The 19,752-nt window shown below is 41.7% G+C and overlaps 1 protein-coding gene across 5 annotated transcripts in view; it reads right to left on the reverse strand.

Annotated features, from left to right (window-relative positions):
- Positions 1–19,752, reverse strand: part of DLC1 (DLC1 Rho GTPase activating protein) — a 313,895-nt gene that overhangs the window by 34,699 nt on the left and 259,444 nt on the right. For all 5 annotated transcript variants that reach the window (XM_044418408.1, XM_044418409.1, XM_044418405.1 and 2 more), the window contains one exon: positions 3,072–3,143. In XM_044418408.1, coding sequence (XP_044274343.1) covers positions 3,072–3,143 — 72 coding nt within the window. The remainder of the gene's footprint in view (positions 1–3,071; positions 3,144–19,752) is intronic.

Genomic DNA, 19,752 nt, shown 5'->3' on the forward strand with positions numbered 1-19,752 from the left:
TAGATTAAATGTGTGCAGCTCCAATTTTGATCAGGATCAGTGTGTAGTGGGAGATTATATTTGCCCCACCTCCACAAAGTATTTTACTCTGAAATCCTCTCCGCAGTGCATGGCGGGGGGGGGGGGGGGGAGAAAGAAAGCAAAAAGCAGCCCCCATTTTAAAAAATCCTGTGCGGAGGAGAATTTTGATGGAGAAATGGTGCATAAGTTTAATTTTTCCTTCTTCATGCACAATAGACCCATCTGATTTGGGCTAAACACACTAGACTAAAAAAGATTAACCTCAGCTACACACTATGAAATTAATTCAAGTTTAGCCCTGAGTTTGTGTCTCAATGGGATCCTCCACTTACAAGAATTTTACATTGCATTTACATGAACATTTCTTCAAAATATTGCATGCCTAGAGAACCTACAGCAATACACTCAAAAATGGAATTAGAGGCAAATCATATAGTAAACTTTCAGAGAGAAAGTGAGTGACCATTCACTGGACAGAAGGCCCAAGTTGAGCCTCCACAGACTGCAACTCATTCAAAACAACACATGTTGCTGTTAGAGACTTAAATACCTTTCCTGTTTTGGACCACAAAAACAATGGCGTACACAAACTCGTGGCCCTTGGCCTATGTTTACCTTGTCAGTAACAAGCCATTCAGGTCTTTCTTTCTCAGCAAGTATAGATTTTTACTGGGGCCATGGTATGGGTGGAGGAGTGTTTATTCAAAACAGGGGTGCAGAACCTCAGGACCATGGAGCAAAACTGACTTCCTGGGGGACAAATTCTGCATTTGGGGTTCCCCAGATGGCTACGTTCCTTTTCTCGGTGCCATCTCCCTTCCTTCAGCACCAATTGTTTGGCAGTTTCACAGCTTTTATGCAGATTGCCAATCCAAAAAGCTGAAACGCCTCTTCTATTATATGCTGTACTTGTATTTATATTTTTAGTCCTCTTTTTGCCACTGTCCCCACTTCTTTGACAGTAGATTCCATCTACCACTATAATGCAGCTCCCAGGAGCATGTGCAAAATTGAATCCAGCCTGTGGACTGAAAGAGGTTGTATATTTAATCCTAGAAAGTAACACTCTAAAGTTTCCCATTTCTCTGTCCACAGTCACACTGGAGAAAAATTTCCCAGAAATTTGGGACCTTAACAGGTCCAGAAACTAAAGCATTCAAATACAGGGTTCTGAACAAAGGAACTGGACAACAGAGCAGGTAGAAAGCAACAAGACTACCTTCAGGTGTTCTGGCCTACAAATCTTATAATCTGATCATGAGCCATGTTGGATGGTGTTTATAGGACTTGTAGTCCAAAAATATCTGGAGGGCACTGGATTGCCTATCTTGGAGCTAGAGCATTCCTGCACAGATTTTTTAAAATGCTTTTCTTGGCACAGTGTCAGGCTCAAATGTGAAGAACATAATAGGAGGAAACTCAGTTCCTAAACAGATAAACAGAAGTACTGCCAAGTGTTGTCTTTGCAAGTGCTATTATTGTCTAGTGCTGCCAGCGCAGCTGCAAATTAAAGCACATCTCAATCATTCCTCAAGAATGCCTGCTTTGCATTGCTGCAATTTCTAACCCTAAATAATGAACCATCTCGATGCAGTTATAACTAGCAGCTGAGAACAGGCTGTGATGCTGGTTTCTTCAACCCAACTGTGAGAAATGTTAGAGCAGCTCCATAGATTTTTACAACACAAAACACAGCAAAACACTTTCTCATGCCTTAGCATTGGCATGTTTAAAACTCCTTTTTAACCAGCTTCAGCCCAAGGGGGTGTGTTATGAAACTGCTTCATTGCTACCAATTTGTAAACAGTTTAGCTAAATACATATAGAAGATAATTCACACACAGGAATATTGAAAATCAAGTCTCATTGCAAAGGCACGTCTAGATCTTGAGTACATGTATTTGACCCACCAGACAGGCATTCTTAAATTCAGGAGGTTGAGAAATTTATAGAATTTTAATGCTAAGAGGTGGCATGATTTTGTATTAAGGTCTAGAATCACCTGGGGACCTAAGAGCCAATTCTCCCCTGAACTCACAGGAGGTCATGCACCTCCACTGCTGAAATTTCTGCCATGTGCCTTGTTTTAAAGAAAAATAGTGTCCTTTTTGCCACTGCCAATGCCACCACACCTCCAAATCTGAGTGATGGCAGGGCATGCAGATCATGGCCCATATATCGGCCACTCAGATCTACAGTCTCTTAGTGGTCAGTAGCCACAAAAGAACTAGCAAGGGTACCTTGGTTACAGAGATGGCATGGTCTCCAAAGGAACACACGCATCACACATGTGTATGAATGTGCAGCTCTGCAAGAGAAACTGATTACCTGCCATCCTTAGTTCAGGACATGGATCTGGAAATGTTTTTAAGCAGGGGACCACCTGTTGGTTCAATGTTAAATAGAAAACAAAATTCCAACAGGATCCCAAGACACTGTGCATGAATACTGCAGAACAGTAGAAAAATGGAAAACTCAAGTGTTCCTGCTTCAGCCTCTTCACTGTCAACCTCAATTCTGCCTCCCCAACCTTTACAGGTTTGTTCTTAGCCCAGCTGCTTCCACAGCGAAATTGCTGCTCCCAAACCAGAGAATGAGGTCAGTGCTGGTTCTTAAAGATGGGCTGCCTCTTTCCCTTTTCTTTATAATTCAGCCTTGATTACAACAACAGTCTTTTCTGCTAACTACAGGACATGGGGTACTCAGGCAATTTAGGAGGGGCTCTTTCTCATGGTGTCTTCCTCTACTGGGATCGGCCTTTCCATAATCCAATACATGCCCCAAAACAAGAAGGACTGATGCAGCATTTCTCCACCATACTCCCAAAATCCAGAATCTGTCTTGACAATAATACTGGTGCAGTGGATCCAGCACTAACAGAGCTCATTCCTGTGACACGCCCGCACACAGTTGAAGCAGGCTTGATTCTGCTTCTTATCAACCTGTATGCAATTATATTTCCTATCTGAAATAAGAATGGTGGGGATAAATTGTTTGTAAAAACAAAAGCAATGATACAGAAAGTCAACTTGAGAAATACTCTTGCTTACCTTCATAAAGCTGGGCATACTGTGGGAACCCTGCTGCCCGCAGCCAATCGCATGCTTCCTTGGCCTCAATTTCTGAAAGAGAAAAAGAAGACAATTTCTGGTTAGTGATCCCAAAAGCATAAGGTTTTTTTAAAAAATAAAAGAACAACAATAATTTCAATTAACATTCAAAATGTGCTTGGAAAAAGTGCATATACTGAGCAATGACTTCGCAAAAATATAGGTTATTTCTTGAGCATTATTATTTCCAATGTTGATTTCATCTTCATCTTATGCAGTTTACATAGATCTGGGAACTACTTAATTCCTCTTAATTGACACCCATCTGTGGAATGCTTGGGCAGTGCCATCCAGTGTGGCTGCTGTAACCCTTCGAGTTTGAAGGATATGAGCATCCCACAAAAAGCAGAAAGTGTGCAGAAGCAGACCTTGTCTCAGAGCTTCTCCTGTCCTACAAACAAGTTCACTGATTTTGATCATCTACCTCTTTTCCCCTGGTGCATGAGCAAAACGGCCTGAGGCACCAGCAGACACACCATATTGTGGCAGAGCCTTCCCTTCTGCACCTCCTAGAAGGCCCATAAGCCTCTGGCTCTGAGGCCAGTCTTCTGGAACTGTGGTCAGTGCAAAAGGAACAGTGTCAGAGGTGAGGGTGGGTGGAGGGCGCTCTGAGGTTGGACTCCTAGCTCTGACCTTGAAGTACGTTTCTGAAGTTGGAATGGTGACCCTTTCTGTGACTTACTAGACTGTGCAGATATTTTGCCCTTAACTGCAGTGCAATCTTATGGGTGATTAGACAATAGATCCTACAATTCCCAGTACTCTCCCGCCAACCATGTTCTCTAAAACATCAATGGCTGCACACCATGTAAGTTTGTGCAATCATGTGCACCCAGGGCTTCCATTGCAGGGTATGGTTGATGCTGCTCCACAATTTCAAAAGACTCTTTCCCTGGGTTCTAGGGTACAATGGAAGAACCTGGCTTGGCACCAAATTTACTGGCTTGTAGCTTCTTTTGAAAAATTAACCTTGGCAAAAGGACATGGGCGTTTTACCACTAAACACCACTAAAAAGTTTCAAATAAAAATGAGTACGGCATGGTAAATCATGTCATTTTGATAGAACAATTTTGCAGACTGAAATACCTAGTAAAGCTCATGCCCAACCTTTCTACATCATGTAAGTAATACTGCTGGACCTAAATCCTTAGAACAACTGACACATTGTGTTACATTCACTAAAGCACACATTTACAATCCAGGTTAAAAGTGGAAGGGAACTAGAGGCCTCCATGGCATTTATGAGTTTCTCAGTTTACATACAGCTTATTTGCTTCAATGGCACTTTTCTTGTACTTCACTCCTTCAAAATATACTATTTGGCAGGGTACGATCATTCACAAGAATGCACATGAGACCAGGAGAAAGGGAATGTGTGCAGATCCTTGAGTTACATGTTCTGTTTTCAGATCAAGCATGCCAATGTGTCTAATTAATTTGGATTGTGGTTCCAGAATACAGACCCAGTTTGAAAGGTAAACAAAACACTTGGATCAGCTGACAAATTGAAAAGCTCCAGCTGAGCTCTGGGGAAGGGCTGTAGCACAAAAGAAGAGAACATGCTTGGGATGCAGAGAGTCCCAGACTCCGTTCTTGGCATTTCCAGCCAAGGATAGGAAAAAATCCTGCCTAAAATGCTGGAAAGACATTGCTCCCAGGCAGTGCTGAAAAGTACTGGGCTGGATGGACGCAAGGTCTGACTCAGTATGTCAGGGATCCTCCTATGTTTCTGGAGCATCGCCTGCTCCAAGGTTCCAAGCCAGAACTTAATGGAAAATGACTTCAGTTGCAAAAAAGCAATGCTGTACATGTCTTAAGGAGTACTGGTTTGCTGCCTTGCTGGCAAGCTAGGGAGATGACCTATGTAAGATACAGTTGTCAGATCCCAAACATGCACAGTGCGTCCTGAGCAGACGTCTGGTGGGGATTCTGCCTGTGTAGCAGCATCCGAAGGAAGAAACTACAGGGCCGCCAGCTCTACAAGCCAGGAACATACTGATTTACTACTGGGACAGAACACATCAACCAGTACTCTCTGCTCCTGCTGAAGGCTCCTTGGTCTTAATAAGGGAACCTGCTTCTCCATATCACCTCTCACTGTACTTCGCTCAGCTGATGTGGTGATGACAGTTTTCCCTTTTTGTAAATTTAGTAGTAAAAATGAGTGGCTGCTATTTGCAAATGCAGTATTACTCTGTCTGCTTCAAAGTTGTGGATAAGCTCTTCTCAGCATATCATTCACAATTCTTTGGGTTGCTAAAATGTGTTAATATATCTAGACTTTTCAGCACCTTCCCCTTGCTTTAATTTTAACAATAAAGGGAAGTGCCAAGTATTCTAAGAAAAACATCTATATATCATTAATTTGATTTATAACAAATGAAATCAAGCGTGCCTTAATTTCATCCCTCCAATATTTCAGTGGTGTTATTTGTTAAAAAAATTCATACGGGGTACTTCTGGGGTTGATTTTTTTAAAAAAATTGTTGCTTGCTAAATACCAGTAAAATTAACTGAAGTACTCTTTAGTGCACTCTTTCCCAGATTTGTGTCCTCCAGATATGCTGCAGTGCTGCACAGACAGGATAGACAGTTGGCACCAACTCTCACCTGTGCTTTCCACCCATAAGTATTTTAAGGGCTTTTTTTTCCTCCAGGGGGGTGGGGGCTCAGAAGATGAAATATCCAGGTACTTCAGTTACTCAGAAGTAACTGGTCTCAGGGACAAGCAGTTTAAAAAGCAGCTTTGAGGAGAGAAAGTTTGCAGAAGTTCTGCCATTGTGCCAAAATTGGCCCCAAGGTAACAGGTAAGTCCAACTGCTACAATTTCAATTTGTGATCAAGTTCATGTCACAGCAACTGGCTGTCTGAGAAAGTCATGCAATCTCAGCTGCCAGGCTGAATCTAAGAAACTTTATTTCCCTAAGACAAAATCCTCGATTTCAAACAGATTCCCATGGAGAATATGCATTATTCTCATGTCCATGAAAATAACAGTGCCTTTTTCTAGTTAAGATATGGGAACAGAAGCACTGGGAAGTGAGTAGGCAGTATGTTTAACTTTGCTGAAAAAGTCCACATGGGCTTTCAATTATGATGAAGTCTTCTATGGGAATCACTCCAGTGGCTTGTTCCATTGTTTTGAAGCAAAACTCTAATTACAGTTATAAAAATACATGGGCTGTGTGTGTGTGTGGTATGTAGTGTAAGAGTGATAAATTGGGAAGTACTTCAGTTCCCAGCTTAGAAGGGGTATCTTCTGAAAGTCAATACTGGTAATTAGTCACCAGTCCATAAAATTTAGACACTTCATTTATGACAGAATAGGAAACCATGAATGGTTCCCACACTGCAATGTAAAACTTAAAATTCCAGCTGTCGGGATAAATTTTCTGCAACATCTTCTCTTTTCAAACAGCATGTGGTTTATATCCTGTGTGTGTGTGTGTATTTACTAAGTATGCATGCTTACTTAGGAGAAAGAGCCAGTGAATGCAAGGGGATTTACTGTTGAGTAAGCATTCACAGGATTGGGTTGTGAATATATTGACTAAACGGGATATGGACACAGACAAGCACATGTATACAAAGACAACTGCTCTGCAGGTAAGGTAACATGCTATCATGTCTCTTGCTCAAAACCTCCTCAGCCCCCAGGTTTATATGTTCTACATTTCATCTGAATAACTAATGCTGAGATAAGCATTTTAAGTTTGTTCACAAGGCCCAAGATATTCATTTAATTCCAAGGAATCCTTTTATGTTCAAAAAATTTAGCACAGAAATAATGCACCTGCCACTATGATTTGGAATGATTAATTAATGGTAGCAAAGACAGGTTCTTACTGTTTATTCATCTTTAGCTGTATTTTGTAATTTTGGCAGGTCAAATATTTAGATACAAATCGCTATCTGCCAATCAGGTATCCCCTGGGTGTAGCTTCCATCACATTGCAGCTGATGTTTTCTGGCTTTTTTAAAAAATGCATGTTACATCCAGAGACACATTTAACATCATCTCTAGTTTGGTATACTGAGTGATTTCAAGGGTTTAGGTGTACCAGGAATCCAAATTGCATATTACTGCTTTAAAGTGAAAACAATAAACCATGGACTATAACCACTGGTTTGTTTAGCCCCCAAACAACCCAGAAGTCAAGCTTCACATGTCACAATCCACAGCCCACAAGGAAGTCACCCGTTAGGGTGTGGAGTAAGTGGAAGAGCTGGGCATGTTAGAGGCAGTGAGTGTGTTCATGCTTGCTCGTTCCAAATTTGTCCAGTCTTTTACTGATCTCAAAGGAATAGATTTATGTATGGATATTTATTAAAAGTTATTTTAAGTTTCAGGGTGGCTATGAAATGGGGATGGGAGGGACAGACCCCCCAAATAGGTTAAAAGCCAAGCACAATGAGATTGTAAAGGAATATCCTAAAAGACAGGTTGAGTACCATTAATAGCCCAGGAGAACAGGATGCAACTCGCGTAAAGGACAACAATAAGGGCATCGGCACACTTGCTTAGGGTGAAGTTCAATCATTAGGATGCTATCACTCAGAGGACCCTCTTTCTAGTAACCACCTATCTAACCCAAACCATAGATCGTAATAGTCAGGCATGCTGAGAAAGGCCTTATGTTTACTAGAAGTCTGCAGCTATCAGTTTGGCTAGTCAATTCCAACTTTCTTCTATTCCTCAACTGCATTTCCAATTTGGACTTTTTTGTTTCCCTAACTTTTTCCCCATCTATTTTATGTAGTATGCACGTCACCTATCCTGTGTGTACTTTTTTCCCTTTCTTGGACACATTTTTTCATGCTGCTACCCTTTCTCCAGCACTTTCCCCCCCCTTCTACTGTGAATGCACTGTGGTTGGTGTGGCTTTCTCATCTCATGAGTAATACAAAGTAAGGATCACACAGAATCTGAACAGAGAACAGGAGCGATAGAGACCTGTCTGAAGTTTGAGTGTGTCCTTCTGGTTGCTGTACCAACTCTGATTTTGGGCTGAGGGGAGCTGCTTGTTTGTAACTGCATTCCTTTGTTTTTCAAGAGGTATAGTAGTGTCATTTTTGACAGCACTCTAACTCAGCTGGTGACCTCTGATCATCTCCAGCATGTAAAAAACTTCCATTTCTTGGACAGTGTTTCTTCAGTCACATTGTTATATCCTCATGAGATACTTGGAGGGAATTAATTATGTTTGCCATCCAGCTTTGCTAGAAAGCATAACTGATTCCTGGAAAACCCCACACACTGCTAATTAAGGGAGGAGAGGCGTTTTGAAGGAAGGGAACATGATATCTGGCAAGAGCGAGTGGAAAACGGATCAGCAGACACATCCGTATTGGTTTGACTCAAGTATCAAAGTATGCAAAGTTTATGTGACAACTGACTGAAGCATGCTGGGATGATGAGTGTATCAGAGAAATGGAAATTAAAAGATAAACTGTCCTCTGTGAAGTGGCATCACATCTCAGCCTCTGTGACAAAGGGCTCTCTAGAAGCAAAGCATTTAGTTTTCAGCATATGTAATGCTGGGGCCTATCTAATGAAAACAAAGGTCAGTCTACCCTCATTCTTTTCTCAGCTCAGTGCTTTGGCAAAGAACTGGTTTGCATAAAATGACAAGCCCTCATTTTTTAAACAGAGCGACCTTCCACACATCCAGGATATTGAAGCTGGATAGTAAACAAGTGTTTTCAGGTGCTGCACTTTAAAGATAGGGACTAAAGCTCAGATTTTGCACATAATGGCAAATGGTGCAATCTTATGGTGAGTCTTAAGACTTAAGTGCCTCTGAGGATCCTCCAGAGCAAAGGATCAGCTAATCCAGCAGCTGCGATAAACTACACCCTCCACACTAGCTGTATCAGCTGCACTTTTTACCTCAAGTGGAGGTGGGCCACTTGTGGCCCTACAGATCTTGTGGCCTAGAAAGGATGCCTCCAATAATATTCTTAGTTTGTTTCAAGACAGGTAATTCTTTCTTTAAAACGTAGGGGAATAAACCCGATTACTCAAGCAACCAAATAGTTCAGGGTGGCAAAGCCAAGATGAGCCCTGTTACAAGGAACTTTTAGGAGATGATGTAAGAGCTTGTACAGGATGCTCCATCAGTTGTTTATCAATCACACGTAGCATGAATGGTCTACACGCATGATGCACTGTTACATCTCAAAGAATACTCGTATGCTTTTTCAGATGTAAATACTCTGTAACACACACAGCTTTCACAAGCAATTATTTATGGGGTTACACCATCCCAACCAGTTACCTAAAGATGGTGGAATCTTAGATCTTTGAATTTGCTCATACAAGTCACAAATTTAAGAGCAAAATCTGAGCATTCAAAACCAAGAAGGTTTTTAGCTATACTACTGCAGTGGTAATGATAATTATAACAAGAGCAACAGAATCTTGGCTTTGGATTTAGTTTAATTCATTCCGTCCACTCTTTCCTCCAAAGAACTTATACATGTTTATTTTATTTCATTTCCACAACAACCCATACATTAAGTTAGGCAGGTCAGCCTAAGGCCATATAGTGAACTACTAGATCATTGGAATTTAAACCTGTTTTCCTGCATTCAAACTCAACAACACTGCACTGAATTATTATTGATTTAGTGTCATTCTGGTACAGAGTACTTGACAGAGTAGCGTATGCAGAGAGATCTCTATCTGCCTCAAAGAGCACACAATCGAGATCTTGACAGATGAAAGGAAGAGGCAATGGGTAAATCTAAAGAAAAACATACTTAGGCATCATTTTCAGTCTGAAAGGCAAACTCAAGGAATTAAGCCATAAGGTGTCACTGAACACTAAGTTTTGAGGATGAACTTCAAGCAAGAGACAAAGGTAGTGACCTACAGATATTCTAAGGAAGTATTGGTGGAGCAGTTCACTGTTGTGGCCATTTCTGGTGGAGGAACAAAGATTGCAGGCAGGGATATAACAGGAATGAGGACAAGGATCAGGGCAGTGAAAAGCTCTGGAACACTTGGAACATTATGACATGGCACATGTTCTGGATGTGGAAGCATCTGGGAAGCCAGGCCATGTATATGAGGCAACACATTTAAGCCTTAGCTGCATTAAAGCAGCTTTTCAGTCTTATCCAGCCTGGTGTCTTCCCCATCTAGACTTCAATTCCCAACATATACAATTTGGCATGCTGGCTTGGGGGTGATGAGAACAGCAGTCCAACACATCTGAAGGGCATTTGTTTGGGGAAAATCAGATTACATCTAAAAGTCCCATCTCATCCCTTATTTTGTCAAAATGAGGGGGTGTCACTATCTTGGAATAAGGGTGTCATTCTTATAGGAGTGCAAAGGGTAGGTGAAAATGAGCACAATTCAGAGGGGAAAAGAAGAAGAAACTTCTTGAATCTATGGTACATAAAGCAACAAAGAGCACAGTTAAGCAATTACGTAGATTTCAGTGGAACTTTAGGATGTCTCGATTGTTCTGGACTTATGCCCAGCTTTTGTCTCTACATAAATAAAGCCAATATATATCTAAACAGGGATATTTCTTTTAATTGGGTGTCTTGCCAATTTCTACTAAACATTATCAAACTGGCATTGCCAAATATAGTAGAACTCCCTCAGATTTATTAGTGAAAATGGATCAGCAAATGAAATTTATGTCTTGAGCAATGATAAAAATGTTAATTATGACCCTCAGGAATTAAGTGGTGACTGGTTGTGTACATTCTGTTTGTTTGGAAAGAAGAGAACGGACAAAAAGAGAAAATGTAGAGCTGTCCTCTTTGTCTGATCCTTAATCCAGCATAGCCAGATTTATTAACAGTGAAACATTCTCAAGAGCCCATTAAGAAACAAACAGAACAGCTCAATTTAACACACACACCATGTGAGGAACTTCCGCTATTTGCTGCTTCCTGCATGCTGGACATACAAAGAACAATCTGCTCTTCAATTCCTCCTTCCTAAAAGGACTGGGAATGGCACTGGGAGTGCATTCCAATGAAACTGACCAGAAATCTCCAAACTCATAGGACTATGGGAATCCTATGCAGGGCAGAAAGAATATGGAGGTAAACATCACTTCTGTGCTTCTCCAGCCCTGCATAACAGGTAGACAGCCAATCCCAGCTGTTAAAGTATTTTGCTCAGCATGTAAAGCGAGGAGGCAGAAGTGCTGCCAGGTTATTGCCAACAGCACTTGTGTCTTCCCCTTCCTGCACACAAAACTCTGTCTCTGAAGTCAGTCTTGCAACCTGAAGTCACAGCCAAGGTGTGGCTGGCTCCAGGGGTGGCTGGAGGGCACTCCAAACTCAGAGTCCCAGCTCCAACTTCAGAAGCATTTCAGAGGTTGGAGCTGGAGCTTCAACTTGCCCTCTGGGTCTCCAGAATATGTCTAGCACCATTCAATCATGTCCTTAATAATATTAGAATGGCAATTAGAGTGAAAATGCGTAAGATGACCACCAAACCAAGTAATTAGTGGTCATGTTACCATTTGGCAAGAAGCTAATCTTCATCACATGGAGAGCAGAGGACAGAAATATGCCACTCTGACTGGGTGTTTTATACACAGAGCAATCTTCCTTGTCACATAATACTAAGGAGATAATACAGAGGGCAGAATTATCCTGGACTGAGCTCCCTTGTCCACAGTTAGCTTTGCCACCTGTGTCAGCAGCAAGGTGCAGGTATGTGGCAAAATTGTCATTCAGACTGCCCATTCAACAAGTGTTCACTGTAGTGAGTCAAAAGGTTGACATTAACATTAATGGTTAAAGTTACCCTAAAGGATAGCCGAACTTTCAAAACATTGATGAGTTCATCCTGAAAAGTACAATTTTGATATTTTACGGTAATGAATTCCTGTTCAGCTGTAGAATGTACTAAAGGTCTGGGGTGAAAACTTTGTCAATGGACACCTTATCTCACACAATGATTAGAACAATTAATGACCTTATTACCACTGCCTTCCCCTAGTTTGTTTGCTTAAAATAACTCTGTACACATTAATCAGAAATATGAATTAGAACAGCAGCTTCCATCTCCAAAAGTTCTGACTTGATGATTCTCATGCTTATGAAGAGAATAGCCAGAAGTCAAATAGGATCTGATTCCACCAGCTGAATTTCAGCAAGCAACATCAGAAGAAGCCAGGGAGAAGGGAAAAGTGAACAAGTTTCATAGACAAAATTCATGCCCCTTCAGTAAAAATGTGCTTAGTCAAGATGCAAGGAATCAAATGTATTTACGAGACCAAAATAGAAGAACTATCACTGCACCCTACCTCCAATGAAGTCAACAAGACTTCAAGGGGATGTGTTGATGATACCTGGCAAGTCAGCCTCTTTGCAAGCTGCATATGGGGGAGAGATAAGGTGTGATTGATGAAAGTCTGAGCATGATCCTATTATTCCCATTAGACTGGTACATTTCCTAGCAGAAGAGAGATTCCAAACACCCAAAGGCTAAATCCACACAATCAGTTCAGACAGAGGCCTGGTTCACATGTAACAAGAAACTACCATGGATGAGGATTGTAAAATCTGTTCCATCCATGTTTTGGAGATTTTCAGGCACCTGAAAATCAGGCATCATCTGTTCCTTGATAGAATTGCATTTTGCACCATTCCCAAAAATGTACAATCCCCAAATATAGAACCCCCTCAAAATGTGCAAATCTTCCCACTTTAGTCTATGAGGGAAATGTGTACTTTTGGTTGCTTTACTTTTTTCCACATCTACATATGTGTAATATTACAGAAGGTGAATAATACAGAAGGTGAAGGTGAATACAAAACTAGCTCACAGGATAGTAGAATCTAGCCATGGGTGAATTTCCCTGTGGGACTTCTTGTTGTGGCCACTGCCACTTTGAATATTTGGGGCCTGGTGGGGATGTGCCATACCTTCTAGTTACATGTGAACATGGTGAGGCTGCACTGTTGCAGAACTTGACAAGCCACCAACAATCCTATAAAACCCCATGGGGAAATTCACACCCCAGTGGCTTCTTTTATACACAATTCAGGTCAGGCTTTCTATACAGAAGTATTGCCCTGTAACTTAAGATTAAGATTAAGTTCATTGCTTGGACCAGGAATGATTTTTGAAGACAAGGATTACAGGTGAGAAAACAGGGTTGATAGTAGGAAGGGCAGCAGTTGGTGAGAGACTAGGACTCTCTCTCTCCATGTTTCCCACCTTTGTCTCTCTGCCTCTCTCACACACATAGTTATTCACACCCTCCCCACTAAGCCGGTCATCCTATTCAAGATCAAGATCTGAAATCCTTAATTAGGATTGCTGGGTGAGGTGGATGGAGCCATGTGTGTTTATTTAAGCCACTGATGGGCAACCCACAGCCCATCCACGTAGCCCTGCTGCCCACCTACCAGTAGCAAAGAAAAGGTGATGCTGGTTAAGATCACTGGGGGAAGAGGGAAGGAGCCTTTAACCTCTCATCCTCCAGCGATCCTGAGAAACACCACTGCTTCCCCAGTGCCAAGAATGGCAAGGAAACAATAATGTTGATGAACACTGCTGGAGGTGGGGAGGTAAGAGCCTCCTTGCAGAAAGTCAAGATGGCTAGGGGGAAAGAGCATCTTACTCATTATGCTGCTCAAGATTACTGCAGGGGGTGAGGCTAAAGTCTCCTTCCCACTCCCTCAGTGATCCATTTCTTTGCTTTTAGAAAGAAGCAGGGAAAAGTGGCTGGGCTGTGGGTTGCCTGTAGGTGGCTGAAATGAACTTATTTGCATGACAGAAGAAATGGTTTCATAAACTGTCCATTATTACTGCAGCTGCCTCTTGCCAGCCTAAAAAGCTAACTGAGGCTCAGAAGGCTGTTACAATAGCCCAAAGTTGTAGGAATTCTCAAGTGCAGTCACCTGGGATTTCCCCCCTTCATTTCCCCTCCCTGTTTAACAGCTATAAAGATAAACTTAAAAGTACATGGCTAATGCATTCTGCACTCAGAAGCCAGAAGAGGTGGCAGAAAACAATTTCTCATGGGCAATGGTGTAACTTCAATGTCATGCATTGGACCTTGCATGCCATGACTATCAAATTTGAAGAAAATATACAAGGAATTAAAACTGGAACTGCTTGTGAGAAGCACAATCTGGATTATCTTGGCACTGAGCATATGTAGTCGGCAAAAGAAATGCATCTACAGGACATTCAAAGATCTATGCCATGGCTGGGCAGCCCTTCCGGACTGGCAGACCCAGGGATGGCAACAATGGAGACGATGCTTGCAGGGATGAAGCACCTGAATTTTTGATTAGTAAAGATTATGATACCACCACCTGCGTCTCCCATATTCTTCTCCTTCTGAGCCTAGCTGTAATTCTTACAGTAGCTGGGGGTGTTGGGGGAAGGAGCAGAGAAAGATTTTTCCCAGCAACAATATACTGTTGTGAATTATTCCTGTTGTAATGCCCAGTATTTTGGGATGGGCTGGTCTTGAATGGACAATCAAGACACATTTGCTTTACAAAAGATGAAGATAAAAACAGCTAGAACTGGTTTGTTGACTGAGATCAAGTACTCCTGCCAGGTCTTGAGAAGAGAAAACCTTGAGCTGGTGATCTAATGCTAACTGGCCACATGTTGCGTCCCTTCTTTGTGCAATCTCAGGTTTTTCTAGTTAAAGTCGAAATGGACACCACTACATTGACCATGCAGGGTCACTATTAAATCCTTATAAATCAGGTGATGTGCTGTGGACTTCAAGCCAGGACTTTCTGGAGCAAATGTGATGAAACTGAGCATATTGTACTTTGGGCAGATCGTAAGAAGGCAAGACTCACTGGAGAAGACAATCATGCTAGGAAAAGTCCAATGAAGAAAAGTAAAAGGAAGAGCAAATATGAGATGGATTGATTCCCTAAAGGAAGCTGCAATCTTGAGTTTACAGAGCAAAGAAAGAGTGGAGCAGGGCTGTTAAGGACAGGAGAGTTTGGAGGGCACTCAATGATAGGATCCCCCTATGAACTGAACACTTCCCCAAGGTTTAGCACCACCACTGCCACCATCATCATCACTGTTACACTGCATTTGTACCCAATCTTTCTACCTTTTGTGAGGAAGGCAAGGTGGCTTACATAGCTCCATTTTATCTTCATAACAAGAACCCTGTGAGTTAGATTAAGCTGAGAGTGAGTGGCTGGCCCATAAATCACCCAGTGAGCTTCATGGCCAAGTGGGGACTAAAACTGGGGATCACTTAGGTTCCCAGGCCAACACTCTTAATTACCACACCATATTGGGTCTCACAGAATACAATCACAAACTTACCCTTCTTTCCTTAATTTATAGCTGCAGCCCTTCCAGAGATATATATTACTTTATCGCAAGCACATTATTATTGGAAAGATGCTATTTACTATCAGATGAAGGAACAAATCAAGAGTTGTGTTTGTAACCTTGGCCTAAACAGCATAACCCCATCCCACCAATTCACAGTCTCCCTCTTGGAAAAACAGCAGCCTTCACATTCCTTGATATTTATCAGCCATAGAATCAAAAACAAACAACACATCTTGACATTCTTCACTGCACAGATTTAAAAGTCACTCTGACCCTTCGTGCACAAGAATAAGGTTAGAGACATGATTGGAATGGCTTAACTCATTGGGATCAGTTGCTTTGATATTTATGGTCAGTTCATGGATCCCAAACTTTCAAAATATCTAGTAAGTCATGCAAGCTTATGAGCATCTAGATACATTATAAGAAGACACTGGCACAGCAGCACACAAGTTTGGGAATGTTTTGAGTCCCTCTTGTAAAATGCAGAGTCCAGAGTATTTCATTACCGCATACAAAGGTATATGCAGGTCCCTGATATTTCCATTTTAGTCAGAGAGCAGATAGAAGTCAACAGAAAACATTGCTTAAAGGCTATGCAAGAAATAACGGAAACTCTGAAGCCATTAGCCTGGGGCCCAGGTGCCCATCACCTTATGCTGTGGAATATCTTGGATCCCAAGGAATTTGATAATCCTGCAGAATTGGAGAGGGAATTGTGGCTCAAAGGCAATGTGAAAACGAGTGTCCACTTTGATAAATCTTTGCAACCTACAAGCAGGTTGTTCTCCTCTAGCAGTTTGGCAAAAAGGACCAATTTCCACTTTGGGTGCAATGGGGAAAGCAGAAACACTTTGGTCCTAATTGCTTTGGGCCTCCTATCACTGCCTTTCCCTATAATACTGTGCCTGACACACTGCCAGGGGAGAATGAATGGAGGACAGTTCACATTGGATTAAGTTGTACTTCTGTGATAATCATAAAAAGGAAAGGGAAACATCTGAAGTTATTTTTATATCTTTAGGTCTTTTGGTGATACAGTGAAAATGCAAGGGTGGATCTGGTATTGTCTGGAGCCTGTCAGTTTTGCTGCATAGCCTCATTTCCTCCTTCCTGTTGCTAGTGAAGCATGAGAAACTTCTGTTTACAATATAGGACCATCCTGTTTGACAGAAGCCTCTGTTCTCTCCCCCACCCATCCCCTTCAGAGGTCACAATCATCTCCCATTGAAATCTATGGTAAAATCACACATGGCTCCATTGGGTCGCAAGCCATCCCTATCCACTGACTGTATTGCTTGTTTCATGCTGGAGGACCAAGGCTTGGGAGGGCTTGTGTTGTCTGACCTCTAGAACACACCTGCCCCAACACATATACCCTGAAGATAGTGCTCTTGCATGTATGAGCTGCTCAAGTACTTCCACAACACAACTGCAAACTGAAAGGTCTGCTTTACATTGAGTAAAACTTTTGCATCTAAACCAGAATGGCCCAGTTTGTTTCAACTGGGGCTTCCATGGATTGACTCTAGAAGAATCAGAATGTAGAATGTGCACTCTGAGTGATAAGTCCCCCCGGGGCATAGAGCTGTCTTCAAGTTAATTGGGTAACTGTGGTGGCTGGAAAAAAGGGGAGCTTTTATTAGAGGCAATGCATCCATGTGACCCCAAGTAAAATGGCTCCTTACCTTTTCTTAGAACCACATTTGGGAGAAGGCTCAGGTTGTTCTAGCCCACATCTTATTTGTTTGAAAGCATTTTTATACTGTCCTATTACAAAAGTCTTTGGCAGACAGAAAGTTTGAGATGGCAGGCAGTCTTCTAACTCCAAATTTGGAGCTGAGAAAGGGAACCCAGGACTTGTTCCTGACCTCATCAAGCGTAAGGATTCATCCTGGCAACCACAACTTTTGGCTTGCTTACCAAGAATACCCAGCACACATATAATTATGTTTTTCTTTTAAGCTCAGTGTAACTGGTGCCAGTTACCCATGCAGGCTGCAGAATCACCAAAAATATCATCTCAGTCTATGCGTATGGCTAAGCCAATTGATTACAATGGGCCTACAAATGACAAAAAGAAGAATCTATTCTACTTTTCTTTTAAAAGTTACAAAGCAAGACATAGTAATTTTAAATGTTTTAGAAGATCAATTCTATTAATGTTTTAATAAAAAACCTGTACAGAATATAACACTGGCCAAAAAATCAACCAGCCAGTCAAGGGATACCTGGACAAGAAAGGTATTGATCTGGCCTTTGAAAAGATGGTAGGAATTGTGATGGAAGTTGAACCTCTTGGGTGAGGACAGACAGAACCATTTATATATTTATTTTATTCCTATAGTGTCTAAATAGCTGAGAGTCTCTGGCTCTCTGAAGAAGCTGGTCTGACTTCCAGGTGAGAAGGATTCAAACCCAGGTTTTGCTTACAGATTTTAACTTTCAAGGGGATTGAAAGGAGGAACTGTTCCCTAAGGTAGCCAGCGTCCATGCCATTTAGGGCTTTCAAAGGTCAAGGATGACATTTTGAATTCCATTCAATATAACTGTTTTCCTGGTTGAAACTGGGCTGCTGAGAATCCATGAAGTACTGGAGCACTCATAACCATCAGTGTGCATTTTGCATTTCCCTCAGTTTATTACAGACTGCTCCTGCAAGACACCCTAAGGCAAAAAGTCTGAAAAACCTTAAAAGGAATATGGGTTTCAGTTTACTGGGAATCCACGAACTTTAACTGTGGCTTTTCTTCAATTCCATAAAATTGAAAAACTGTGTCAAAAAGTGTCTGACACTAAAATAGCCAAATGCTTTGCATATTAACCTACAAATACCCAAACCAGCCACTGCCCATCCTGCAGATTTCAGAAAAAGCCCCCAAACAGTGGACTGCACCAAAATTTTGGGGAATTTTCTTTTCTTTTCTATCTAGCATTTGGAAGGAACCACATTTAGAAGGAATTGGCCTCATGAAGAAGTATTTGCCTTGTCACCTGTGGCAACCATGCATTGCATTTTTATCATCATCTTCCCTCTAGGCTACACATAAGTACACGCTGGTGCATCACTTTTGTAGTCTTATTTGCATAATCTAAATAAATAAACACCAGGCTTTCTCCTGTGCTCTGAAAAAAAGATCTAGCTAGTCTACTCCTTCCCACCAGAAAGACAACACAGCAGCTCGAGATCAGCAGATTAAAAGAGAAGTCTATTGGCTCAGTCCTGATGGATGCTTGCTGACCAGATGGAGTCTGAATTAATCAAACTTTGAGCACTGGATATGTTTACACTGACCCCACCACCACTCCCCAATCTGCTTGGCTATTATCTTCTTTCAAGTTCCTTATAAATTGCATTGTAAATGTAACCAGAGTCTCAGTATCTTCACTGTTGGGAATTCCTTGATCCTTCTGAGACTCCCAATAGCTCCAGACAGAAAATGCATCTGTAATTGATGACTGCGATAAAGTTACAATCCCTTGAACCACAAACTCCACACTTGAAAAAAAGAAGGGAAAATCCACTATTATTGCAAGATAAGGTGTAAGTCAAAACCTGGAGCATATTGCTAACATTTTGCTATACCGCCTGAAATTTCATCTTCAGGGAGCAGGAGAAATAATTTTAGCTGGACAAGGTCATTCATCTTGGGAACTCTTGCCTGGCTGCAGCCATCATAGTTGTTCTATTATAATGCACACCTCATGTATTTCAGATCAATCTCATTTATTTACTGTACAGTAAGTGGGCTGAAGGTATTAGAAGGGTGCATGCATTCACACACTCAATTAGAATGCAGTTCCTCCTTCCCCACGTTGGTCTTTAAGCTCCACCAAGCTCAAACAATAATTTGGAGGGCCAGATGTAAGAGCAGTTACAAAGGAGAAACCACACACACACACACACACACACACAGAGAGAGAGAGAGAGAGAGAGAGAGAGAGACAGAGAGAGAGACAGAGAGAGAGACAGAGAGCGCGCGCATTAGTGTCATTTACCCCTTCTGTACCTGATGCTTTCTGAATTTAGTATAAGAACCTTTCTGATGGTGGCTGTGATACATATGTATGCCTAGTGTTTCTCTTGAAAAGGAAATCTGACAACCAACTTGGGTGGATCCCATACCTTAACACTAATCTAATTTCACCCAATGCAAATTGCTGTATAACACCAGTTTAGGGAAGGCTCCACTAAGGTTAGTATCTTGTGGAGCAGGTGTGTCCAGCATCTTCCTGAGCTAATGTGTTGGTAAATTAGTAGAAATCAAAAAGGGGGGAGCAGATACGCATTCCCCCAGACCAGAAAAGCTTTA

This window comes from Varanus komodoensis, unplaced genomic scaffold, assembly GCF_004798865.1.
Source record: "Varanus komodoensis strain SLA01 unplaced genomic scaffold, ASM479886v1 scaffold9, whole genome shotgun sequence".
Classification (NCBI taxonomy): Eukaryota; Metazoa; Chordata; class Lepidosauria; order Squamata; family Varanidae; genus Varanus; species Varanus komodoensis.